The 27,180-nt window shown below is 41.5% G+C and overlaps 2 protein-coding genes and 1 long non-coding RNA gene across 8 annotated transcripts in view; 2 read left to right on the forward strand and 1 right to left on the reverse strand.

Moving 5' to 3' along the window:
• Positions 1-4,450: 4,450 nt before the first annotated feature.
• LOC309869040 lies at positions 4,451-7,928 on the reverse strand. Of its 2 annotated transcripts, none has more exons than XR_014313959.1 (3): positions 7,713-7,928; positions 6,571-6,712; positions 4,451-4,766 (listed from the first exon to the last, which is right to left on the reverse strand). It is a non-coding gene; the product is annotated as an uncharacterized lncRNA (long non-coding RNA). The 2 variants fall into 2 exon arrangements; XR_014313960.1 differs by having other exon boundaries at positions 6,571-6,709; positions 7,713-7,802.
• Positions 6,720-27,180, forward strand: part of POC1B (POC1 centriolar protein B) — a 99,472-nt gene continuing 79,011 nt past the window's right edge. For 2 of the 5 annotated variants that reach the window (XM_082739490.1, XM_082739492.1), the window contains exons 1-2: positions 6,725-7,042; positions 7,663-7,747. In XM_082739490.1, the coding sequence (XP_082595616.1) occupies positions 7,028-7,042; positions 7,663-7,747 (100 nt within the window). In that variant the 5' untranslated portion in view covers positions 6,725-7,027. Of the gene's footprint in view, positions 7,100-7,662; positions 7,748-27,180 lie in introns of all 5 variants that reach the window. The other 3 variants (XM_082739493.1, XM_082739491.1, XM_082739494.1) reach the window with 3 other exon arrangements.
• On the forward strand, positions 8,011-13,355 carry LOC309869037 (polypeptide N-acetylgalactosaminyltransferase 4). Its single transcript, XM_082739489.1, has one exon. It carries the CDS (start codon positions 8,279-8,281, stop codon positions 10,013-10,015), a length of 1,737 nt encoding a protein of 578 aa, XP_082595615.1. The 5' UTR covers positions 8,011-8,278; the 3' UTR covers positions 10,016-13,355.

Raw genomic sequence — 27,180 nt, forward strand, 5'->3', positions numbered from 1 at the left:
TTTCCAAATCAGCATATAACTTTTAAAATCAAGGAGATTTTAACTGAAATTCTAGATTTTCTAATTATCATGATAATTTCAATGATTTGGTAACACTGGGGCTGCTTTCCTCATGGAAACAATTCCTGAGATACTATGTAGCAGCTCCCCCTTTAGCAAACGCCTGCACTTACCCATTTTCCTCAATTCCCATTTAGCTAGAGTTACTAGATTTAGCAAATAAAAATACAAGACGTCTAGTTTAAAGTTGAAATTGAGATAAACATTGATTTAATTGGTAAGTATGTCCCATGCAATCCATGCAATTTAGGACACCTCATCCTGTGTCTAGCAACCCTACAATCGAAACTCCTTCCCTCCTTCTTGTTATCTGCTTGGGTTTAAAAGATAAGTGTTTCCTATGTACCCATTTTTGCTTATCTATATATGCTTAATGCTTAATATACTGCCTGGCTCCCATTCATGTGCTCAACAATGTGTGTGGAATAAATATAGTCAGGGGACCAAAATTCTGTCCCACAGAGAATGTCACTAAGTCTCAGAAGAGGAATAAAAAGTGATAACCTCTTGCTGAACTCATCTTGGATAAAGATTCCGCATTTGTGGTGATTCGAGGGGCAGCGCTGAACTTGAATTCTGGACCGTCAACGTGTAGGCTCGACTCAGTCACTGGCTAGCTGAACAGAGTTGGGCGTGTCAATGAGCTTTCCTGGAGCCCTGGTTACCAACTCTTCCTGGAAGAAATTGATGAGTTTGCTCCCAGGACTTCTACCAAAGGGAATGTTTCTGATTTCTTGTTTTGCATATTCATCATAGAAAAAAGATCAGCATGGGAAAAATCTGACATCAGTATTTCTCAGCAGCACAAGGAGGAAAGTCAATTAATAACTATATAATTGGTAATAATAAATCAGCAGACATATGAATAGGCTACTTTTTCGTGTCCCCAGGCACTATTTCAAGAACTTCTGATCTCATACAGAAAATAGAAGCCTAGAACTTTAGACATATATAGTATACTACCTTTTTTTTTTAGAGTTTAAGATGTCATTAACACCCACCATGACTTAGTAACAGCTACTTTGAGGGAAAAATATATAAATTATCACATCTGATGCCAATTCAAAAAAACTAAAACAGTGATTAATTTTTTTAAAAAATTGAGTGCAGTTGACACACAACGTTACATTATTCTCAAGTGTGCAACAGAGAGATTCAACTTCTCTATACATTATGCTCTGCTCACCCCAAGGGTAGCTATTATGCTAAAAGAATAATTTTTTTTTTTAAAAAGGTACGTCATATAATGAAGAAACTTTGGTATATTTAATGGAAAGTTTAGGAGATCACTAATTATTTGAAACCTTACGAGCAGCAGCAGATCAGGCCAGAAGGGTGAATTGACATTTACTGAGCATGTTATGTGGTAAGCGCTTTCATTTCAGTCAAGGTTTCTCAACCTTGGCACCAGTGACATTTGGGGCTGGATCATTGCAGAGGCTGTCCTGTACCTGGTAGGACGTTTAGCAGCATCCCTGACCTCTGTCTACCAGATGTCAGGAGCACCATATCTACCCCGCCCCCCCCCCCCCCCCCGTTGTGACAACAGTGTCTCTAGACATCACCAAACATCCCAGGATTGGGGTGGGGGAGGGGAGCTGTCCTAGTTAAGAACTACTGATTTAAATTATCCAATTTTGAGATAAATAGTTCACAACAAAGTAAGGTCTCAGCAGTCTTCACTGTGCCAAGGTCACGCTGTGGTCTGTGCAGACCTGCGTAGAAGCCTCCTCTTTTGTCACTCTGGTTTCCATTTAGGCCCCTGGCTACCAGGCAGTGCAGTGTGTACCAAGTGTCTCAGCAGACTCGATAGTAACATAGTTTCTTCTACTTCCTGCTGTATCCTCTCCTTCCAAGAGACTCAGACTGAGTCTGTGGGGCTGCGGAAGCTGAGATGTCACAGTGTTGCTGTCTGTCCTGCCTCCCTTCTCTGATGACAGGCATTTATTCAAACCTTGAAAGGGTGGAGGAGACAGAGGGATAAGAATCCAACTCCTATCTAGCCCTTACTATCTGCCAGGCAGCAAACGGTAACAGCTGTATTACCTTTGTGTCGCTAAATTCTAAAATGGACGACTCTCATTTATTTAAAGGAAATGAATGAAAAATTTCAGGCCACTGTCTGAGCTCTTGTATGGTATATGTAGGTTTACAACCCCCTCGGGAGTTATCCTGGTGTACGCTGAAACTTGCCCCTATATGCAGAGAGCAGGGAGAGAATGAAGAAAGAGGCAGGTAGGTGACAGGTGGCAATTTTAATAACAGCAAAGGGAACTTACATAAGAGGCTTGTCTTGGGTGGCAGTAAGGTAAATGGATCCCTTACGTCGTCTCCAAATCTTAAAAGCTTACCCAGTCAGGACTGGGTTTGGTTACCTGTCCTGTGCAGGTGTTTTCACCATCACATCACCATCTCAAGGCTCTGTCCTTGAAGCAGCCTCTGGGAACAGGAAAGAGTGGGATAGGCAAGTAGAACCTACATTCCAAGGACATGGGAGGGCGTGAGGAGCCTCCAAGTGCCCAGGTCCAGCTCACTGGGCAGTGTACAATGTGTACAGTGTCCAATGTACAATGTGATGATTTGATATTTGGGTATATTGCAAAATGTTTACTTCAGTCAGATTAGTTAAAACATCCTTTACAACACATCATTGCTATTTTGTTGTTGTTGTTGTTCTGGTAAGAACCTTAAAGCTCTACTCTCATAGTAACTTTGAAGGATTCAATACGGTATTATTAACTATAGCCGCCATGCTGTGCATTAGATCCCTGGACCATATTCATCTTATAATTGAAAGTTGGTAGACTTTGACCAACATCTCCCCCATTTCCCCTACCCCTCAGTCCCTGGCAACCACCATTCAACTCTGTTTCTGAGTTTGATGGGTTTTATTTTATTTTTTTAATTTTTTAAAAAGATTTTATTTATTCATTTGATAGAGATCACAAGTAGGCAGAGAGGCAGGCAGAGAGAGAAGGGAAGCAGGCTCCCTCTCAAGCAGAGAGCCCAGTGCGGGGCTCGATCCCAGGATCCTGCGATCATGACCCGAGCCGAAGGCAGAGGCTTTAACCCACTGAGCCACCCAGGCGCCCCTGGTATTTCTATTTTTAATGTTTTGAGGAACCTTGGTACTGTTTCCCAGAGTGGCTACACCAGTCCAACAGCACACATTTCCTTCACATCCTCACCAGCACATCTTGTCTTCTTGCTGGTAGCCATTCTAACAGGTATGAGGTGACAGTTCACTGTGGTTCTGATTTGCATTTCCTTGATGCTTAGTGATGTTGTGCACTTTTTTCCTATAACAGTTGCCCTGTCTTCTTTGGAAAAAAAAAAATGCCTACACAGTTCCTCTGTCCATTTTTAAAAATCAGATTTAATTATTTATTTATTTATTGCTACTGAAGTATGTGAGTTTTTATCTATTTTGAATATTGACCCCTTATCAAATCTATGTCTTGCAAATATTTTCTCCCATTCCATAGTTGCCGTTTCACTTTGTTTCTTTTGCTGTGCAGATGTATTTTAGTTTGACGTAGTCTCCCTCATTAATTTTTGCTTTTGGTATGAAATTTCCTAGGAGGCAGAGAAGGAAGAGGACCTGTAGAGAAGCAAGAACCACAAGGACAAAAAGATGGCAAGAAAAATTCTATTGTGAGGATATGGCTGACAGGATTTAGAAACTGAATGTTGATTGAAATGAATTACTGATGGTCCTCAAAACAAAACGAAGTGAAAACTAATGCTTTGATGATTCAAACAGATCTGGAACTTCCTTTCTACATATTCTCCTATGCTCTGGAACAACTGGATCCAGAGGAATTATAGTGCCTGGATACAGGATACAAAGTAGTTTCACTCCCAAGTGCCACACAAGAATGTGAACAGTAGATGGCACTTTTGCGTTATCCCTAAATTTTCAACCTTTGAAGGGAACTAACCTAAGAAAGACTCCTGTTAACATAAAAACAAACTTTTATGGTGCTCAAGTGGATACATTTGATTTCTAATTTGAGGGGGAAATTAAGAAAAGGAGAGCTAATTAAAGGATCTGTTTGTCTTAGGTAGTACCTTGCCTCCAATGCTATCTTGTAGATTTCCAAATAGTGTGAAATATCGTGGCTTTCTTCCAGATTAATACATTTGCAGTTTGGAGTGGTTCCAAGTTAACGTAGCAAGTGGAATTATGTGAATTCCTCAGGCTTGAGGTGAGGGGAAAAAAAAAATAGCCCCCACTTTGGCCTTGTTTCCAAATCTCTGTCTCTGAGCTTTTGCTGTTTGCAAAGGTGGGGAATAACAAACAAAAACACAGTCAAATCAAATATGGAAAAGAACCATGGGAGGAGCAGTTTGGACTACTGAGAGAACAGTGAAATGGAAACACAGATGCTTTTTTTTTTTTTTTTAATTTACTGTTAGACTAGGATACAGAATTTTACATGTTTACAATACGCCTGCCATCATGCAAAAGGCATCATGATGTAACTATGTACTTGGAGCAGTTAATTTCACATCTCTACATATCAATTTCATCATAAAGAAACATGGTAATAGGGATGCCTGGGTGGCTCAGTAGGTTAAGCTGCTGCCTTCGGCCCAGGTCATGATCCCAGGGTCCTGTGATCGAGTCCTGCATCGGGCTCCTTGCTCAGTGGGGAGTCTGCTTCTCTCTCTGCCACTCTGCCTCGTTTGCTCTCTCTCTCTCTCTGACAAATAAATAATAAAATAATTTTTTAAAAAAAGAAACATGGTAATAATATTATTCTTGTGAGGACTATGTCAAATTTTGTAAGTTACTTAGAGGAGTACTGAGCATGTACCGAGCACACCAAAGGTAGATGCAAAAAAGTTTTTAAAGCCAACTTTTAGGTGATGGGCCAGTAGGTGATAATTTTCCTTCTATTCAGTAGAGATCATGTATTTTTTTTTGGTAACTAGAAAGTTTAAAATCTTAAAAGACTTAGAGAAAAATCTGTATTTAAAAACTTCTCTTTTCTTCTGAACTAGTTTCTACATCCTTCCTTTTCCTTTTTCTTAATCTGCTATACCCATGATCAGATATATCCTAGCTATAAGAAATCCAGAGGTCTTGGTCATTCTTCAGAGTTTCCAGAATTATTATTTTTGATTGTAGTCAAATATATATAACACGAAATTTACCGCTTTATTCTTAAGTGTACAAGTCACTGCCATGACATACATTCACAATGTTTTCCACCATCCCTAGTACCTATCTCCAGAATGTCACCATCTCAAACAGTAACTCTGCACCCATTAAACAATAATTCTCCATTCTCCCTTACCCTCACCAGGTCTGGTAGCCTCCATTCTACTTTCTGTCTCTATGAATCCAACTATTTGGGGTACCTCCTATACATGGGATCATGCAATACATGCACATTTGTGTCTGGCTTATTCACTTAGCATATTGTTTTCAAATTTCACTCATGTTGTAGTATGTATCAGAAATTTATTCCTTTTAATGACCAACTAATAATCATTGTTATGTACTTATCACATTTTATTTGTAGATTCACCTGTTAGACATATGAGTTCTTCCCACTTTTTGACTGTTATGAATAATGCTGCTATGAATTTATCTGTACAAGTATCTGTTCTAGTCCCCGCTTTCAACACTTTTCTTTAAAAACCTAGGGGTTAACTTACTGAGGAACTGCCCAACTGTTTTCCACAGAGCTACAGCATTTTACATCCAAACCAGCATCCAGCATTATTTTTAAGAATGCCTTCAAGTCAAACTGAAATACTGAATCTAAAGTTATTTCCTAGCTGCTTAGTTGCTATGTACAGTATTTACTAAAACTAAATTCGATCACTAGGTAACCAGAGCACCTATAATTAAAAGATGCAGCACACCTTTCATCTACATCGAACATGCATCTTGCCAGGTGTGGTCCATTATGCCATTTTTTTGCTGCCAATAATGTTTATCTTATATGCAGTTTTCAGCTCTGAGTCCTTCCTGCTTTGAGGGAGGGTAAAAAAGGATACAGATTTAGAATTCGAAAATGTGACTCTGGGATCTTTGACAATTATACGTAAAATATCTAGGAATGAAGTTTATAACTTGTAAATCTCGGTAACATTTTGTCACTCTATCGACCTCATAGTGTTGCCGAAGCGCAGATACAATGTGTAAGAAAGCCTGCTGTACCAAGGCTATAGTTACTATGTGTCCTAATAATTTAAACAAGACAAGTTTCTTTCTAAGGGTTCCAACAGACTTTCAACATGCTGCCCTGCGAGTCTGGGGCTCTAAAGCAAACGGTAATGCGCAGAGCCTAGAAACCCATTAACAGAAAAAACAGTAAGTGGATGCATAGCATTCCTTCTTCATTCAAGTTCATCCAGCATCCATATTTATACCACAAAGCCTATTGCGTCAAAAGCAGTGATTCAATAAGTTAAAATGTGTCCTCCAGAGGCTTAGTTCCTGTGTGAATATTAATAACTACCGAGCTGCCCAACTTCAGCTCCAAACTCCCTTACCCGGTTACTAAGCAGTTGCGGACCCTCTTCAAATTCGTGGGCGCTGTCTCTTTAAGGTGCAGCAGAACTCCGATTGCATCGATCACAGACTCGTCCCCCTTCCTCCCCTCGGTCTCATTTCCATCTCGGTAACTGCTCTCTACTTCCCAGTTTCAAGCAGAGGAGAGCACGTGCGTTAGTAAACTTTGGCTTTCGTGGGTGGTCACGCCCGACCCCGGAGCGTCCCGCTTGCCGTCCCGCGGCGGCCCGGCTTCGGGCCGCGCCGGCGACGTCTCGGGGTTCGACTGGCCACGCCTGGAGCGCGGGGTTTGACTGGGCCGCCGTTGTTGTAGTGACCGGGAGGCGCCGCCGCTCTGAGCAGACGGTTCCGGGCGCCCCACGGTCCCCCCTCCTACCCCATCCCCTCCCTTCCCCGGCTCCCCCCGCGGGCTGGAGCCCGGCGCCGACCGCGCCTCCCATGGCCTCCGCCCTGGTAAGGAGGGGCTGGGGGGCGCCTCCCCGGAGCTGGTGTCGCGGGCTGCGGCGCCAGGTCCGGGCAGCTTTCGCACCTGGCGGGAGATGGAGGCGGCGTCCGCAGCCCCGTCCCGAGAGCCGCTCGCCCCTCGCCCCTCGCCCCGGGGCGTCCGCATCCCACTCTCTGCTCCTGGGGCCGAGTTCTGGCCAGACCCCGGGCGCTCCTCCCCCGCGTCCCGGAGCCCCGGACGGAGCCGGGGCAGCCCCATGGCCCCTAGAATTCTCCGAGGGTTTCCGTGGAGCGCCTGCGTCAGAATCCCCTGCAAGTTTAAAAAAGTAGCGAAGCCGGAGCCCGCGGCCGGGGCCCGGGAACGCGCATTCGGACGAGCAGCCCGGTGGGGGGGGGGCGCCCCGCGGGCACGGCCGACTCTGGGAAGCGCCCGCGGCGGGCTCGGCAGGTTTCCGCGCGGGAGGCCGGCGCCCGGCGTCCCCCGGCGGGGGTCCCAGCGGGTGTCCGCAGGCTCCCGCCGGTGTGGCCGCTCCGGGGCTGGGCTCCGGGGGAGGGGACCGCCCCGATCCCGGGACCCCCGCGTCGGAGGTCTGCACCTGCCGGCAACCCTCGGCAACTTTCCTTCCCAGGAGGACCCGGTCCTGGAGCGCTATTTTAAGGGCCACAAAGCGGCGATCACCTCCGTGGACTTCAGCCCCAGCGGCAAACAACTCGGTAAGTGTTCTTCTCCCGTTTTGTGAGGACGGACACGCTCGCCGGGTCGGAAACCCGGGCCGCCCGTGCGCCCTGCGCCGCGGGAGCACCCCCGGGGGACCCGGGCGGGGGTCGAGCGCGGCCGGACACGCGCGCACCTGGGTCGCGTCGGTCCCGCCCCCATCCTAGGGCCCCGGCCCGGGCCTGGCCGGCGACTTTCGCGAACTCACCGCCAGGAGGAGTGAGTGGGAAGGGGAGGGGTTTGTCCTCGGCCCAGGGAGGGTGGGGTGCTGGCGAGAGAGTTTGTGAAAAGTTGTGAGAAGAGCAGGAGGAAGCGGGGACCGAGGCGCGGGGGCTGCGCCGGAGGCCAAGGACTGAGAGGTCGCAGGTCACCCCGGGGAGCTGGAAAGGAGCCGCGCGTCTGCGTCAGAGGAGGGACCCGCTTCGGAGTTCGTCCCTCCCTGAGCCTGGAGCTCCATCTGCGGGTCCCCAGCCCTTCTCCTGCGTGGTGACTCTGGTGGCCGCGTCGGCGCCCTGGCCGTGAGGATCCGGATGGCCGTGAGGTGGACCTGGGCAGGCAAAAGCTGCCTGTTGCTGGCGCTTTTAACAGTGGCCTATATCCTGGTGGAACTCTCGGTCTCCACTTTCCATGCCTCCCCAGCAGCCGACCTTGCCCGGGAGCAGGGGCCCAAACAGCTTTCAGACCCCTGGGAAAAGGCAGAGGATTTGTCTCGACCGCTCTACAAGAAGCCGCCTGCAGACTCCCATGCGCTTGGGGAGTGGGGCAAAGCCAGCAAGCTCCAGCTCAGCGAGGGTGAACTGAAGCAGCAAGAAGAACTTATTGAGAGATATGCCATTAATATTTATCTCAGTGACAGGATTTCCCTCCATCGCCACATAGAGGACAAGAGAATGTATGAGTGTAAATCCAAGAAGTTTAATTATAGGAGACTTCCCACCACCTCTGTTATCATTGCTTTCTATAATGAAGCCTGGTCGACTTTGCTGCGCACCGTCCACAGTGTTTTAGAAACTTCTCCTGCAGTCCTTTTGAAGGAGATCATCTTAGTGGATGACTTGAGTGACAGAGTTTATTTGAAGACACAGCTTGAAACTTACATCAGCAATCTTGATAGAGTCCGCCTGATTAGAACAAATAAGCGGGAGGGGCTGGTTAGAGCCCGCCTGATTGGGGCCACTTTTGCCACTGGGGATGTCCTCACTTTCCTGGATTGTCACTGTGAGTGTAATTCTGGTTGGTTAGAACCACTTCTGGAAAGAATTAGTTACGATGAGACGGCAGTTGTTTGCCCTGTTATAGATACCATTGATTGGAATACTTTTGAATTCTATATGCAGACTGGGGAGCCCATGATTGGTGGATTTGACTGGCGCTTAACCTTCCAGTGGCATTCTGTCCCCAAGCACGAAAGGGACAGACGGAAATCGAGAATTGACCCAATCAGATCGCCCACCATGGCTGGAGGACTGTTTGCCGTCAGCAAGAAATATTTTCAGTACCTTGGAACATATGACACTGGAATGGAAGTGTGGGGAGGTGAAAACCTTGAGCTGTCTTTTAGGGTCTGGCAGTGTGGAGGTAAATTGGAGATCCACCCGTGTTCCCACGTGGGGCATGTATTCCCCAAGCGGGCGCCCTATGCTCGGCCCAATTTCCTACAGAATACTGCTCGGGCAGCAGAAGTGTGGATGGATGAGTACAAAGAGCATTTCTACAATCGAAACCCTCCAGCAAGGAAGGAAGCTTATGGTGATATTTCTGAAAGAAAATTACTCCGTGAACGGCTGAAGTGCCAGAGTTTTGACTGGTATTTGAAAAACGTGTTTTCTAATTTACACGTCCCAGAGGATAGGCCAGGTTGGCATGGAGCTGTCCGCAGTATGGGCATCTCTTCTGAATGTTTAGATTATAATTCTCCTGACAACAACCCCACAGGCGCTAACCTTTCCCTGTTTGGATGCCATGGTCAAGGAGGCAATCAATTCTTTGAATATACTTCAAACAAAGAAATCAGGTTTAACTCTGTGACAGAGTTATGTGCAGAGGTTCCTGAGCAAAAAAAATATGTAGGAATGCAAAATTGTCCAAAAGATGGGTTCCCTATCCCCGCAAACATTATTTGGCATTTTAAGGAAGATGGAACCATTTTTCATCCACACTCGGGGCTATGTCTTAGTGCTTTTCGGACACCTGAGGGTCGACCTAATGTTCAAATGAGAACTTGTGATGCTCTAGATAAAAATCAAATCTGGAAGTTTGAGAAATAGAAGAGCACAATGGCACTCTCTTCCTGAGCTTAGAGCTTCGGGAAAGTCAAAGAGCTGGTGAAGAACCTCAGTAAAGACTGTATTTTATCAGAAATCACCCACTGGTCTTCTGCGAGAGCTCTGTGAAAGCTGTGTTTCCTTTGGTATAGAACACTGAAAGTGGGTGCATAGAGAGCTGCTGTTTAATCTCTCAAAGTGCCTTACTTGGGTTGTCTTGTTTAAGGGCTTCGTCAATGTGGTTTCTTCTCCTTAAAGATGTTGACTGTGAATTGAGATACACAAAACATTTAAGTGACAGACTTAATAGTACAGAATATAAAAGTCCAAGCAGAATGAGTGATGAGTTATGTTGATGGGTAAGTTCAAGGCCCATCCTTTTAAAAACAAAACTCATAAATATGTGGTTGGAGCTATTGCTATTTTGATTGTATATGGGTTTTGAATTTCTTTTAGCCAGTACATTAAATTTTAGGTGTTTTTTTCTTTAGTTTTCCTTTAATCAACTAGAAATCAAAGAAAGTTGATCTTAAGGAAAAAGGCCTGGCATAGATATATGTTTCATTGGAAGAGGGCATTAGTTTGAATGTGAGTTTGCTGGTCTTTTTAACATGGAGACATCTCAGAAAAGTAGACCCACATCTGAAGGAAATGGGGAGATACTTACATTCCACGCTTGGTGAACTGGAGCTATTAGACTTCACTGATTTGTATTGATACCTCATATTGTTCTGATTTTGTAAGCTGTCCTCTCTGTGAACTCTTTTTCGTGTGTGGGACATTTTCTGTTTGCACTTCCTTAAGTTATGAATGTACTGGAGAAGGACTCATTCACAATACTGTGCTTCCCTTTGTTAATGCTTAATCATTTAAAGTAAACACAGTTGTTGGCTCTCTGAAGTTAAACCCAACTGCATTTACTGAAATGTGTGAAACTGAAAGTGGATCTCATGCTAGAAAGGCCGTGGGATTCTTCTAGGAGTTCTTCCTAATTAGGACGTTTAAGGATTTATCTTAACACAAAGAAAAAGACTGGGCACTGGTGTCTGCTGCCTGGCAGCCTGTTTTCAGCACCTAGCACCAAGCCTGGCACTTAGGCAGCTTCCAGTAGTGGGTGGGTGGATGGATGGGTGGATGAATGAATGAATGAGTGAATGAGTGAATGAATGGCTCAGCCATGGAATGTGATTTTTGTCCTGTCCTTTGACCAACTGTTTGGGCCTCAGTTTTCTCATCTGTAAATGTGGGTGCTGGATTTGATCTCAAAGATCCCTTCCAGCTCTGAAATGTGGGTAATGACACATTACAGTCACTCTTGCAGTCTTTATAACACTTTATATCTCTTCACTTTTAACACAGGTAATGTGAGTGAACAACATTCAGTCCAGTTATGAAGCTGGAAACGAGGGATGGTTTTAAAATTAAGTGAGGTGAGGGTCGCCTGAGTGGCTCAGTCAGTTAAGTGCCTGACTCTTGATTTCAGCTCAGATTGTGATCTCGGGGGTCATGGGATTTGAGCCCCATGTCGGGTTTTGCACTAAGTGGGGTGTCTGCTTGAGATTCTCTCTCCCTTTGCCCCTCATTCCACTCTCCCTTTCTCTCTCTGTCTCTCTTTCTCTCAAATAAATAAATAAATCTCTAAAAAACAATTAAGTGAGCTGAGCTCAACTGAAGTGGTTTGGTTTGGATTGAGTGGGAAGTTGTTGTGGTCAGTGTTTGTATTCATTTTATTTTGGCAGTCGTTGAACCAATTTTGTTTTTATCTTTACTCTTCAAACTCTAAAAGTAATCTTATGGGCTAAGAAGACAAATATTTACTAAAACAAATTATCTGAGAAGTAAGCATATTTTTTTGAAGAAAAAAATATGTTTACTAGTTTTATTTTAGTGCTATATCCAGAAATCACAGGCTGAATTGAGAATTATATTAGTTCACTTTGGTCTAAATTTATGGAAAATGCATACTCCATAGAAAATTAGATGACAGTACTCATAAGTAAAGTTGTTTTCGGTGTGTACATGATGACCAGAGAAGGAACTTTGCAGAATGTGAATTTAAGAAAAGCTTTTAGGGTGACCATTTCAAAAATTAAAAGTGTTATGTATCTTGAACAGCTTATTTCTCTTTTGCTTCTTAAAATGTAAGTGTGTTAATAACTTTCATTAAGTTATTTAGCAACCTTAAAGTTTATCAAAGAAATGTCCAGTTTTCATATGCACTGTATATGGCCATGGGTGTAATTTAAGGAGTTATAAGAATACTCCAGATTTTGCAAAAATGGTTGTTTGACAGCAGTTGTTCTAAACCCACCCTTTCCTCTTGCCCAGTCTACTTTTTAATTTAAATTACCCCTTTTCTTTTTACTTATTTTTTTGTTCTTGTTAGCCCCCTATCAAATGGAAAGACTAAAATTGATGTATTCTGGAAGTACTTACTGAAATTATTTTTGTTCCAGTGTCTTGCTGCTCCTATCAAAAGGTGAAGGGGGCATTGAAAAGCAAAGTACTTAATTTTTTACCTATTGCCTAAATTGTAGGCTGTGACCCATTAATCTTTTTGGAAGGAATTTTAGGATAGTGCTTTATTTATATCAATAACTTGAAAGTGTCTGGTTCTTCATTCCTCCTGATAGTGTAGGTAACAGAAGAATGAGACTTTCATATTTTTATCTATAGGCATTTCCAATTTAATTGCAAAAACATACTGTAAAATTATAAACAAAATTTATTTTGATTCTCTAATTCCAGTTTATTGGTACCAAAGCTGTCTTTTGCTATAGACAATGAAGAGTTGACCTTTTAAGTTCTTTAACATACTATTAACAGTTTCAGTGAAATATTTAGTAGACTAGAGGTTTCCATTTTAAATGGTCACTGTCATGTAGTGTCCAATTCTATGAGTAGATTGTCTAAATAGGCATTTCTAGCAGTCATCTTTTAAGCAAATGACAACCTAGTCATCGGCAGGATCTCTGTAACTCAGAATAACTTGTTTGTATGAGAAAATCTGTTTACTTCCCAGGGGTAGGCTCCTGCATATTCATTTTATGTTGGCAAATCAAACTTTTCTAGGTTGATGTCAAGAGGTTAAGTTGTAGAGTCTTAGTGGTTTTAGGATCTCAGTTTTAATGGATAAAATATTTAGTTTTGACTTGTTTGTCCTTTTAAATTGCTGTTTTAATAATATTTTTAAATGAGCACGAAGAATATTGAGGTTCAATTAATCTCTTTTGAACAATGAATTTTTTTCCTTAGTGATGAGCAGTTTCCATCCTTTTTTTTCCCTTTTGTTAATGGTTTTTGCAGTATTGATCAGACATAAAATAAAATGTGTGACTAATTATTTTTGCAAATGGATTCTAATAATTTTAGTCTATGGCATCATTGTTTCTATGTACACATTTGTTGATGGTAACAGAGGTGAGTTAAGCTCATAATAGTTTTGCTTGTTTGAAAATACAGACAAATGTTAAAAAAAGGTCACAATTCCGGAATTATATTGCAAGGTGTCATTAACCAACAAGCATTCTAAAGTGGTGTTAGCACTATTAATGCATGCATTAATTACTCATAAACAAACAGGAAATGATCCGTGAGCTCTGGGACCTATTGGGGGCACATTAACACAAATTTCAAAATGCTAGGCCAAAAAGAAATATGCCTAATCTATAAACCACATTGCCTCACATTTTCCTTAACCTCTCTGCATCACGCGATCCTAAGTACAATTCCTGTCTACCGGTCATATCTCTCTTCCTCAGTGATTCTGCCTAATGCCCTACACCCTGCCTCTCCTAGCCTGAGACACTGCCTGGGAATCACTATTCTAAGTGAATACTGGGGATTCACTATGCCAAGACGTCAGAGGTCTTATAGCCACGTTTAGGATATGTATAGTTGAGCTAAACAAATTTTTACCTATCTTTTGTTTTGTACGTATAGTTTAAAGTGTTACTATAAATACGTATGTTATAATCTTGCTGTCTTACTAAGTGACAGCAACCCTGTGCAAATCATTTTATCTCTCTTTCAGTTTCATGGAAGTGAGAAAAGACTGGGAAAATCATAGAAACAGTATATAATGTTTGCAAGGGGCTGGGGAAGGGAGACATAGAGAAGGATTGCTAATGGCAATTTTGTTTTGTTTTTTGGGGTTTTTTTTACATGTGTGTGGGCAGGGGGAGGGGTGTGATGAGAATGTTCTGAATTACATAGTGACAATGGTTGTACAGCTTTGGGTAAAACACTGAATTATACACTACCGAAGGGTGAATTTATGGTATTTGAATTACATCTCAATTATTTAAATAAAAAAATTAGAGGAAAAGAAGAGGCTGGAGAATTTCATGTATCCCAGAAAAGATTTCTGTGTCCCTCTGTGCCTATTAGACTTTAAAACAGGCCAGCAGGATTTATTAACACTTGAGTCATTTTGTAATTCATCAGAATTAAGAAAGCTAATATATATGTGAATTAGGCTGTGAGTACAAATGAGTTTGTATTGGGATGTTTTCCTAAAACTTCAGAGAAACCTCAGTCAATCCTCTTGAACAGGAAGTGGGGATTATTATAAAAAGTGAAATGAGTTCCTGAATTATATAGTTGTCCACGGCAGAACTGAAGAGTAGACAGGTCCTCACAACTTGCTAATAATCAGACGCTACTTTTCCTTTTGTGCCAAATTCAATCACTTTGTCAGGCTGACCTGAGAGAGTTGTCTGCTGCAGGCCAGCGGTGTCCTTGGCTCTCTGGTCATCCTGCTAACCCTCTCATTTGCACGTATATAATCTTGTTCAAAGAGGGAAATGGGAGGTACTCTATTTATTTAGTATTCCTTTATTTAGTTAATGCTACTGGTGCCAGATACTGGCTTGTGCTCTGGGTATACATACAGAGGTGAACAAAACACGTGTGCTTTCTCAGGGGGTAGGAAGAATTCACAGTCCAATGATAGATACTGGGAAGCACATAAAATCATATACCAGTACAATGTGAAACAGGAAAAGAGGGGCATGGTATGAAGGAAAGGAAGAGTGCTTTGAGGAAGAACAGTGGTGACATAAGTTTATGGAGTTAAGAGACACTCCTTTGTTGGAGTTAGATATCACTCAAGACCTGAAGGAGGAGTTAGCCAGGCAAAGGCTGGAGAGAGAATAGCATACGCAGAAGCCAAAAGTGGGAAAGAACTTGTCCTTGATCAAGGAAATAGAAGAAGGCCAGAGGCACCTGGCTGGCTCACTCAGAAGAGAGTATGACTCATGGACTCTGGGTTGTGAGTTCAAGCCTGGCACTGGGTGTAGAGTATGTACATATGTACATAACGTACATACATACACAAACATTTAAAAAATTTCACTTAAAAAGAATTCCAGAAGGGTAAAGCCGGAGAGCAAAGGAAGAGAGAGAGCTTTGGTAGATGAGTTTGCAGGGGAAGGCAGAGGCAGCTCAGCTAACGTCTTGGAGGGTAGAGTGGGTCAAATGGTAGCCCTTTAAACATGTTCCTGAAACCTGTAAATATAACCGTATTGGGGGGGAAAAAGTTCTTTCCAGATGTTATTAAGAATCTTCAAAAGAGATTATCCTGGATTATCTTGGTGAGCCTTCAATCCAGTGACAAGTGTTCTTATGAGAGACACACAGAGGAAATAGGAGGCGGCCACATGAAGCCAGAGGCAGGGATTGGAGTCACGCAGCCTCAAGCCAAAGAACTTCTGGAGGCCTCAGACATTGGAAGAGGCAGGGAATGGAATTCCCTTTAGAACTTTAGAGAGATTCCTGCCAACACCTTGATTTTGTACTTCTGGCCTTCAGAACTATACAAGAGAATTTCCTTTGTATTAAGCCTCTAAGTTTATGGCAATTTCTTTTTTCTTTCTTTCTTTCTTTCTTTTTTTTTTTTTTTTTTTTTTTAAGGTTTTATTTATTTGACAGAGAGAGAGAGACCACAAGTAGGCAGAGAGGCTGGCAGACAGGGGTGGGGGGAAGCCGTCTCCCTGCCGAGCAGAGAGCCCGATGCAGAACTGGATCCCAGAGCCCTGAGATCATGACCTGAGCCCAAAGCAGGGGCTTAACCCACTGAGCCACCCAGGAACCCCATTGTGGCAATTTCCTATGGCAGCCACAGAATACTAAGAGGCCATGTTTTAGGATTTTGTTCTGAGAGTTCTAAAAAGTTGTTGAGGGGTTTTAAGTAATGGAATGATGTGATTTATACTTCAAAAAGATCATTGTGGCTACTATGTGGAGACCGAACTATTAGTAGAGAAATCAGTTAGGAGCGATTTTAGTAGTAACAGTAGGAGATGATGATGGTCTTCAAACTAGGGTAGTAATCTGGGAAAGAGAGAAATCTGGGAGTTATTAGCATAAAGATGGTATTTAATTGTCAAAAATTCAGAAATAACAGAGGTAAAACCAAGCAATCCCTGGAACAGTTGTTAATAAAAGTTTATTGTGTGCATACCATAAAGACAGTTTGCAAACTGGGAGCAACTCAAAACATGGCTGGCATGAGGCTCAGAGGTACATTATGAAGCAGCTTTTATGGTAAGAAAGCAGTGACTTTAGTCTTCACACTGATTGCTTGTAATATTAGAATTCTCTTAAATGATAGGGTGTTGGTCTGCAGTTACCTTGGGAAAAAGTTCAAGTTTTGCTTAAGATTTCCAGGGACATAAGCAAGAAATGACCCAGGTCAAGTTAGTTTTACAAAATAAGCTACATTAATCTTTGTATGACTAAATGGGTTTTGTCTGCTCAGGGAATTTTCAAGGCTGGTCTCCATTTGTTTTTGATTTTAGCAAAGTCATGGGAATATTTGAGGTCACCTGGGAAGAACATAGAACAATGAGGGCAGATGGGCCAAGGCTGAGCCCTAAAGATCTCCACCCTCTAGACCAGAAGAAGAAATGGCAAAAGAATCTAAGAAGGGATAATCAGAAAGATAGGAGAAAAACCATGACAGCAGGGCATCATGAAAGCCACGGTCCAGGGTGGGGTAGAATTGTTGAATTGGGAGGAGACGATATTACATAGTCATTAGCAGGGGCGCCTGGGTGGCTCAGTTAAGCGTCTCGGTCTTGATTTTGGCTCAGGTCATGATCTCAGGGTTGTGCGATTGAGCCCCGCATCAGGCTCCATGTCATTAGGAGAGTGGGGAGGGGACTCTTGCAGAATGAGGCACTGCTGGACAGTATGGAAGATCCATGTGAAATTAGTGGTTCTGAATTTACAGTGTTTCCAATCTGTTTGGGGTGCATCTAGCCCTTTTGACGGGTACAGATACCGTCCCAGGAAAGGCAGAGTGATTGGGACTTGGCTGGGGAAATCTGAAGGAGGGAGGGAGGGCCAAGGGGTTGAATATATGTGTAAGAGAAGGATTATCAGTTGGATAAGGAGAGAGATGAAGATTATTAAGTGGAGGGAGAAATGGAAAGAGCCTTGGGGAGAATATAGGTCAATGGATTGGAGTTCTTCATGCGATAGAAGTTACTTGACTATGCTGTAAGGAATGCAGGTTGTCAGAGGATGATGGCTTTCGATTCATGATCTGCGAAGTGTTCAGGTTCTGCTGATGACAAGATGCAGGGTGTGCCATGAACAAGGTGCGGAGGAAGCACGGAGGTAAAGGGCTTTGGAGAGTCTTAGTTATCCCCTTAGTCTGAAATGCTCTTCACTCTTCACTTGGCTTGGATGACTCCTTCTTGCCCTTGATGCCTCTACTTAAAATGCTGCTGATAACTCCATCTGAATTAAGTATTCTACCCCCCACACACTATTCTTTTATTTATTTATTTATTTATTTATTTATTTGACAGACAGAAATCACAAGGAGGCAGAGAGGCAGGCAGAGAGAGAAGCAGGCTCCCCGCTGAGCAGAGAGCCCAATGTGGGGCTGGATCCCAGGAACCTGGGATCGTGACCCGAGTGGAAGGCAGAGGCTTTAACCCACTGAGCCACGCAGGCGACCCCCCCCCCCCCACAATTCTTATTGGGACTTCCTGACTTATCTTTCACATCTGTTAGCAGAAGGTAAAATGGTATGTTTGCCTGTTGTTGGCTTGTTTTCCTCCTCTTCATCTGAATGTCAGTAGCTCCCCATTTAGAGATTTTGTCTATTTTGTTACTTGGGACTTTCCCTGCCCTTGCCACAATGCCTTACGTGTTATGTGGGGGTGAGATATCTTTTGAATGAACTAATAATATTGGGAGTTGGAGAGGAAAACTGTGACCTGGGGTAGGTGAAATGTGAAAGAGAAGATGATTGTCACTTGAAAGGGTTTCAGGGAACTTGGGGTTCCGAAGTTGAGAAGTGGTTGAGAAGAAGGGACTTTCAGGGAGGAAGTGGAGGGTATAAGGGAGATCATCTAGTGGATGTTCCTCTGGGCAAGTGGTACCTTTCAGAAAGCAGAGAAGGCATAGGTGTTAGGGTCACTAAAGGTTAACTAAGGGGACACCCAAGCATTGTGGGAGTGAGTACATGTGACTGATGACCCGAGGGGCTCAGGGCTTCAACTTCTGGTCATGACTGGGGGAAATAGAACAATAGAACATGACTGGGGGAAATAGAACATTTAAACTTGGCAGTCTTTTAGAAGGCTGGGTTTCACAGGGTGATTTGGGAAGGATCAGAGGAGAGGGGAATGAAGTGTGTCCATTCCTTGTTCTGGATGAAGGTTCAGTGACTTTCTGAAGCTCTGTAGCCTGGCTGGGCCTGGTTTGGAGTCTGATTCTGGAGCCACATTTTTTGCATTAGGCTAGTTTCTCAGAGGGCAGCACTCAAGTTTATTTAAACATTAGAAAGTTTTAAAAGTACTGTCATATGGTTTGTAGAATCTATGTTGTACGTTAGAAGTTTTTATTTAAACTTGTATAATTTTAACATTGAAGTTGTCACGTTTTCCCCCTTTTTTTCCTTCAAGGTTATCCTGTCATCAACTCAATTCCTATCTATTAGCCTTTGGGCTATTTGTAGAATAAATCATTCTTAAAAAAAAAAAAAAAACAAGTTAATTTCTTTCTTTCTTTCTTTCAAATAGGAGCAGAATGAAATTTAGAATTTCTAAGTTGTTTTCCTCTTGGTGAAATCATAGTAAAAGTTTGCCAGATATTCTTTTTCTATTAGGGTTCTTGATGTCAATCTGTGTAGTAGCTTTGTTAAAGTTTCTCCTACTGTTCTAGTTCAAAAAATTACTCCCAAGTACTAAAGTAATCTAGTGTATGCCCTGAAAGGCAGTAGCAGAGTGCCATATTTCTCTAGTTTTGAAGTACATCAGACTTAAATGAGAAAGTGGTTTAAAAAAAAATTCAGATTCCTTGGTCTCACCCCAAACAATGCTTAATTTGCTAGAAATACACATTTTTTAAAAAACAATTTATTTATTTGACAAAGAGATAGAGAAGGAGGAAGGGCGGGGGCACAAGCAGGAGGAGCAGTAGACAGAGGGAGAGGGAGAAGGAGGCTTCCTGGCTGAGCAGGGAACCCAGTGCAGAGCTGGATCCTAGGACCCTGGGATCATGACCTGAGCCGAAGGCAGATGCCTAACCAACTGAGCCACCCAGGTGCACCTGGAAATAGACATTTAAAAATATTTATTTATTTATTTATTTGAGAGAGAGGGAGGGTACAAACGAGAAGAGGAGGGAGGGAACCTTAAGTAAACTCTGTGCAGAGCATAGAGCCCACTGTGGGGCTGGATTCACAGCTCTGAGATCATGACCTGAGCCGAAACCAAGAGTTTCGGAAAAACATGTTTTAAACAAGGTTCCCAGTAATTCTAATGGAGATAATCTATAAATGCCCCATGCTTCTCAAAGCACCAGGTTATTGGTTAATTGCCCAGACTTTGGAGTCTGATTGAAATGGGTTAAAAATGGACTCCATTACTTTCTGCATCCATGATCTTGGACAAATTACCTAACCCTGCTAAGGTTTATTTCTTTCCTCATCTATACAAGAAGAAAAAGAATATTCACCTGTCTTGTTATGATGGTTAAATAAAATAATGCTTATGAAGTCTTTAAAAGTACTTGGCCCATAGTAACAACTCAGTAAAGGTGCATTCCGTTATGACTGTCCATCCTCATAGAGATGTGGAATTTGAATAAGTTAAATTAAGTTTCTCCAGGTTATCATTATTAAAGATTATTTTTAAAGCACCCACAGCTCCTTTTAGAACAATCTTACACTAGTAAGATAATTACTTAGTGTCAGCTAGAAGGAAAACATGATTAAACAGTCTCTCTTTCAGGGCAGAGGAATGTTCATTTAGTGCCGTCATTTACTTATATTATTACACAGTACTTGGAGAGCACAAACTAATTCTGAAGGTATTAGATAGGTATTAAAGTTGATCTAGCGAAGATTAGAATATTATCTTTTTATTGGGCAGCCTTCTCTCTTTTATCTAAGTTTATAGATATGTGTGCTTGGGAATTATTTTTTTTTTCACTCCTTAAAAATAGTTACAGAAAACTCCTTCTTGTCAATTTCCTTAGAAGATGTCCTTTTATATTCTTCCTTGGAAAAGGCAGCCTGGAGTCTCTTTTGTGACCAAAAGGCAAGCACAAACCTGGAAATGCAGAAGGAAGTCCAAATTCAGGGTGCCCTCAAATTAGAAATCTGAGTTTACTTCTGGCAGTGGAGTACAAGTGGGACATAATTAGGGTCCAGAATATATAGAAAGACCTCTGAAATAGTTGAAAGATTCAATAATTTCTATATGGGGGTGCCTGGGTGGCTCAGTGGGTTAAAGCTTTTGCCTTCAGCTCGGGTCATGATCCCAGGGTCCTGGGATCGAGCCCCACATTGGGCTCTCTGCTCAGCAGGGATCCTGCTTCCTCCTCTCTCTCTCTCTCTGCCTGTCTCTCTGCCAACTTGTGATCTCTGTCTGTCAAATAAATAAAATCTTTAAAAAAATAAAAAATAATTTCTTTATGAAGGTAACCTGAATTTTTGGGACTCTCATGAATATGGGATAAAAAAGTCCAAGAGGGATATAACCCAAATGTATAAAGTTGTGAAAGATACTATATTATGATCACAGACCTTTTTGTAAGTTTAAAAGCATGTACTCTTAGACCCATTCAAAATTCTTTTGGGAATTAATCATAGTGATATACTTGCACACACCAGAAATGACACATGTACAACAATATGGCATCGCTTGTTGAAAGGGCAAAGCTATACACAATTAGTCTGGTTAAATAAGTTAAGGTGTAGCTACACAATAGAATACTATGTAGCTATTAGAAAGAAAAAGGCATCCTTCCATCTCTAGTTAGGACAGGGTAATTGGTAACTGAAATTGCCCTCCTGCCTGAAAACCACCGAAAAATGAGACAAAATGTATGAGGCAACTGTATTCAGGCATTAAGCAACAGAGAGTGCAAAACTGTGGTGATTACTACAAGGAGGGAAACACACAAGGTGAGCCCACAGTCAGGTAGAGCCGAAGCTGTGACATCCTAGCTGAGCGGAGGCAACAGAGGTCATAGTTCTAGAAATGATTCTGGAAGGTAGTACCTCAAGAATGAATGACGCTTATTAGAGAAGGTCACAGAGACTAGTTTAAGGGACTCTCGCCAAATTTCAGACAGTGTGAGGGTCAAAATAAATAATGATAGCTATGGATTATAATTTGAGTCTATATTGATAAAATAAGTTAATGAATAAGTAGAGAAACAGAGGAAAAAGGGAAATTCTTCCTTGCAATAACAAATTAATTAATTATATATTAGTTCATTAGTTAAATTATTAATATAATTTCTAATTAGTAAGTTATGGAAAGAAGGATGTGTTAGAAGAGCATTAAGGGTGCTAAAATTAGTTGTGATAGCTTATTAAGGAATAGGGTTTATCTCGTCCTAGAGTATTGTCCCCACAAACAACTTGTTGATTACAGAGGGGAACAATACTAACTTCACTAGGCAAAACCACCTAAACAAAGTGATGAAAGTAAATCTCACCCCTAATATGATAAGGGCACAATAAAATTTGTGAATTTCCTATCAAAAACATATATCCTAACTCTAATCATAAGGAGCACCAAGAAGAAAATTGATGAACATCCCACAAAAATAATGGGTCTGTAGTCTTGAAGAATATCAAGGTCTAATAAATAAATAAAATCTTAAAAATAAAGGGGGGTCAAAAATCTAAGGTGGAAGATACAAGGGAGTTTCTTGTATGACCTTTATAACTGTTCTGTAAGCTTGAAATTATCAAAATAAAGTTTTATCACAACTAGGGAGGAAAAAAATAAGACAGTTCTATGTACTGATAAAACACGACCTCCAATATATACACTAAGTGGGCTGGTGGAGAAGGAGATGCAGAAGCTGAATGGCCCGAATCACATGTTACCATTTGCATAAAAAGGACATGTGAATAGACATGGATGTGTTTAAGCACACAGAAGGATATTCAAGCCATGGTTAACACTGATTGCTTCTAGGAAGGGGAACTGGATAGCCAAGGTCTGGAAGGAGATTTGGGTAAATACCAGTGTCAGGTACATGTATCACCAATTGAAAAGATAAGACAATTCAACAACAAACTCAAAAACTGGAGGCAGCACCTTTTCTTTCCAGGATATAGTATTTCTGACACAACAGACTTCTGAATCCCTTCAGCTTTGGGCAAACCAAGGAGTGAGAGATCTTTGGGTGACTCAAGTTATTGCTACTTGGGGTGACACAGGAACTTTTGGACATTGTGGAAAGCAAACATGTTCTCCATTAGTTTGTTCCTTGTTACTCCAGAGACCCGGCGCTGACCTAGGTGAGCGTGGGTTTTGTTTTTTCTTTTATCCTAATGAGGATTTCTTGAAACAGTGAATTATTGTTATAGAATATAAATAGTTTTTTTTTAAATGAGTACATTTACTAGTTAACCTTTTCTCTTAGCTTCCTGCCTTTGACATTTTATCTCAAAGCAGACCAATCAGATGATGAAGCCTTGACATTTGAAATTATGTAGTAATGTTTATATAAGGTGTGGCTCAGGAGAAATGTATGAAAGCAAATTCCACGTTGACACTATGCAACATTGACATCGATAGTCCAATACCTTTTATTATCATGGTATGAGAATTTGGTGGGAACAGGTAAGGAAGGAGGAAAAATTCAGAAGAAATCTAGAGTGTACCTTGAGCCACACAGTGGCGATCAGACATCTCTGCTTCTGGGGTCTCATAGTTAATAGGGCCTCTGAAGTGCCACCTTGCCCAGAGGTTGGGTTGTCCCTGCCCGTGAAGCACTTGTTCTTTCTGCTCTCTCACTTCCCTTCCCCAGAACAGCAAACACTGCTTTAATGTGGGCCATGCAACCATCGACTCTAATTTTTGAGCACCCACTCTGGTTAAGATGTTCTTTTCCTCTTCTGATGAAACATGTGAAGGCTTGAGCCCTATCCTGTGTCACCTTCTCATTTTAGCTTCTTATTCTTATCCCTCTGAGCCCACCTTACCCCATTAATTTTTGCATCACCATGAGCATCCTATAATATCATTTTTTCCCAGACCTCTTATCATATTGTTAGGGACCCTGCAAATCTTCAGTGAGTTAAAGAATCAATCTCACAACCCTGAGGTCATGACCTGAGCCAGAATCACGAGTTGAACCCTTAACCAACTGAGCCACCCAGGTGCCCCTACCTTTAAATATATCTTAATTTTGACTCCTTCTCCCACTTCCATGGCCTCTAGTTTAGTCCAAACAACCTCCTTCTTCAATTTTGTCTCTCTGCCCTGTGTGTATTCTGCATAGAGCAATCCGAGTGATATTTAAAATTTTTTTTTCCTAAATGTTTCATTGAAGTATAAGATACGTAACCATTGGACAACTTGATAAATTTTCACAATGTGACATGACCGTTTAACCAACACCCAGGGCCAGGACCCCAGAAGTCCCCGGTACTCCCTCGCAGCCACTGTCCTCCCTTCTTGTCCCCCAATAATCCGTATACTGGTTTCTAACTCCATTGACTAGTTTTACTATTTCTTGAACTTCATATAAAATGAAACTTCATTATTTAAGAGGTACACAGTGTGGATATATGACGTTTAGGCATCCATCTTTGATGGATAGTTGGGTTTTTATTTTTAGTCTATTTTGGATCCTATTGCCACAGATGATATTATTATGCATCTTTTGCTAAACATACATAGAATCACTGTCAGGGATGTATCTAGGAGTGGAACTGCTGAGTCAAACGGTCAATGTATATTCAGTTTCAGCAGATACTCATAACAATTTTCTGAAATGGTTGTAACTCTCAGCATTAAGTGAGAGGCCCAGGTGTCCCACATCCTCATCAAGGTTCGGTATCATTTCTCTCTTTCATTGTAGTCCTTCTGACGAGTGTGTAGCCAACTGTGCAGTGCACTGTGTTCATTATACTTGCACTGCTGAGCTACTCATGGAATGGACTCCCTTTTCATATGTTTGTTGACCATTTGGGTATCTTCCTGTATGAAGTGCCTATTTAAGCCCTTTACCTATTTTCTTGCTCTTTCTTATTGATTTGTAGGGCTCTTTACAGAATCTGGGTTCAATGCGGATGTCTTCTTCCACTCTGTGGCCTGCCTTTTTACTCACTTGGTAGTATCTTTCCATGAACACAGTTTCTTAATTTTGGTGTAGTACAGATTATTGCTTTTCCTTTAATAATTTAATCATTTTCATGTCCTGTTTGTTGCCTACCCCAGTGGTCATGAAGGTATTCTCTAATGTTCTAGTCTAAAAGCCTGTCGTTTTACCTATCCCATTTTTTAGATCTATACTCTATATAGAATTATTTTGTGTTTAGTATAAAAGGTAAAAGTCAAGATACATTCTTTCCCCTTATAATATCCAGTTGACCCAACATCATTTTTTGTGAAGACTACCCTTTTCTTACTGTAAAAGTGGTAATTTTCTTAACTCAGATCATGAGTCCTCCTTGCTCAAAATCCTTCAAAGTTTCCCACTGCACTTAGCATGAAATAGACGTGTCTTCCAGTGGCTCTTTGCCTGGAATTTGCTTTCTTCTCAGCTTTTGCCCCACTGTTCTCATTGTCTGCTCTCCACAGTGGGCATGCTGGTCTCCTTGCTGTTCCTCAGTCTCTCAAATACGTTATTGACTTGGGCAGTCAGGCATGGGGTTTGTTCTGCCCACGCGTCAGACTGAAGCCCTCCTCACTGAGCTCAAGTCTGTGCTCAGATGCCCTTTCCAGAGGCACCTGGGCGGCTCAGTTGGTGAAGCGTTGGACTCTTGGTTTCAGCTCAAGCCATGATCTCAGGGTCTGTGCTCAGTGCTTCGGATTCTTTCTCCTTCTCTCTTTTTCCCCACTCACACACACTGTCTCTCTCTCAAATATATAAAATATTTTTTTAAAAAGCCCTTCCCCAGGGAGGATCACTAACCACTCCACGTAACACTAAGAATGAAGAATATATGAAAATCCTCTGAACATGTATGATATTATTAGTGAACTCTTTCCCCGTGATATCAATGCCTGCCAGGCGGCCTCTCCATTCTGTGTCAGATTCATCAGATCTCACTGGATTTGGAAGTAGGACTGATCATCATCTTTGCAACAGGCAGCAGCTCTTTTAAGCCAGTGCAACTGTGCTTTCTTCATTGTTTTTAGAATTTGAAGAAGTGCTTTTGAAGACTTCCATTTTAAGAACTATGAAAATTTTGCTTCCAAAAACCTTCACTACTGTGTGCTTAAATGAATGTTAATTTCTAAGGTTTGGAATTTTGTGGATTTGCCCCCTCTTTTTCTTTTCTTTCCTTTTTTCTTTCTTTTGATGTTATTTGCTGTACATGCTGCACATCCAGATTGTGTATCAGAAGGATATGGATTATTTTTATGCTTTCTTAGTGATAACTGTTGTTAGAGTACCATTGCTGTCTGTCATTGCACTGTTTATTCTCCTGAAATCAACTACTTCTAATTCCCAGTTAAACAGATCATTTTCAGTTTTGTCTGTTGTCTTTCTAGCCATTACAGTCATTTGGAATAAAAATTCAATTTCAGTGAAAAAAATGGGCTAAAGACCTAAATGTGAGCCCAGAAAGCATAAAACTCCTAAAAGAAAATATCGACAGTAAACTCTTTGACATCAGCTTTTAACAACACTTTTCTAGATATGTCTCCTCAGGCAAGGAAAACAAAAGCACAAGTTAACTATTGGGACTACACCAAAATAAAAAGCTCTTGCACAGTGAAGGAAACCACCAACAAAACAAAAAGGCGACCTAGTGAATGGGAGAATATATTTGCAAATGATATATCTTATAAGGGATTAATATCTAAAATATATAAAAGACTTATGCAACTTAACACCCCCAAAACAAATAATCTGATTGAAAGATGGGCAGAAGAGCTGAATAGACATTTTTCCAAAGAAAACATACAGATGGCCAACAGTCATATGAAAAGATACTCAACATCACTAATTATGAGCGAAATACAAATCAAAACCACAACGAGATATCACCCTAAACCTGTCAGAATGGCTAGAAATGAAAAGACAAGAAATAAGTGTTTTGAGGATACGAGGAAAGAGGAACCCTCATGTACTGTTGATGGGATCATAAATTATGCAGCTACTATGAAAAAAAATATGGAGATTCCTCCCAAAAATTAGAAATATATGATCCAGTAATTCCATTACTAGGGATTTACCCAAAGAAAATAAGAACACTAATTTAAAATGATAAATATACCTCTGTGACCTGTAGCATTATTTGTAATAGCCAAGCTATGGAAGCAACCCAAGTGTCCACTGATAGATGAGTAGATAAAGTTGTGGTACACACACACACACACACACACACACACAGGAATATTACTCAGCCATATAAAAAGAATGAAATCTTGCCGTTTTTGACAACATCAATGGGCCTCAAAGGTGTTATGCTAAGTGAAATAAGTTGGATAAAGACAGATACCATATGATATCGTTTGTATATGAAATCTAAAAAACTAAACAAATGAATGAACAAATAAAAAAAGAAACAGACCAATAAATACGAAGAACATAATGTGCTTGCCAGTGGGGGAGTGGGCACATTAGATAAAGAGAGATTGGAGCTACAGAAAATAGAATGAATCATTTGTAAAAGTCCTCTGAGCATGTATATTATTATTATTATTGATGTGTCTCCTCTATGATGT

This window comes from Mustela nivalis (genome assembly GCF_964662115.1).
Source record: "Mustela nivalis genome assembly, chromosome: 7".
Lineage (NCBI taxonomy): Eukaryota > Metazoa > Chordata > Mammalia > Carnivora > Mustelidae > Mustela > Mustela nivalis.

Bases quoted from the DNA above. Each gene is read 5' to 3' on its own strand.
- LOC309869037 (XM_082739489.1), top strand. From the start codon at position 8,279: ATGGCCGTGAGGTGGACCTGGGCAGGCAAAAGCTGCCTGTTGCTGGCG.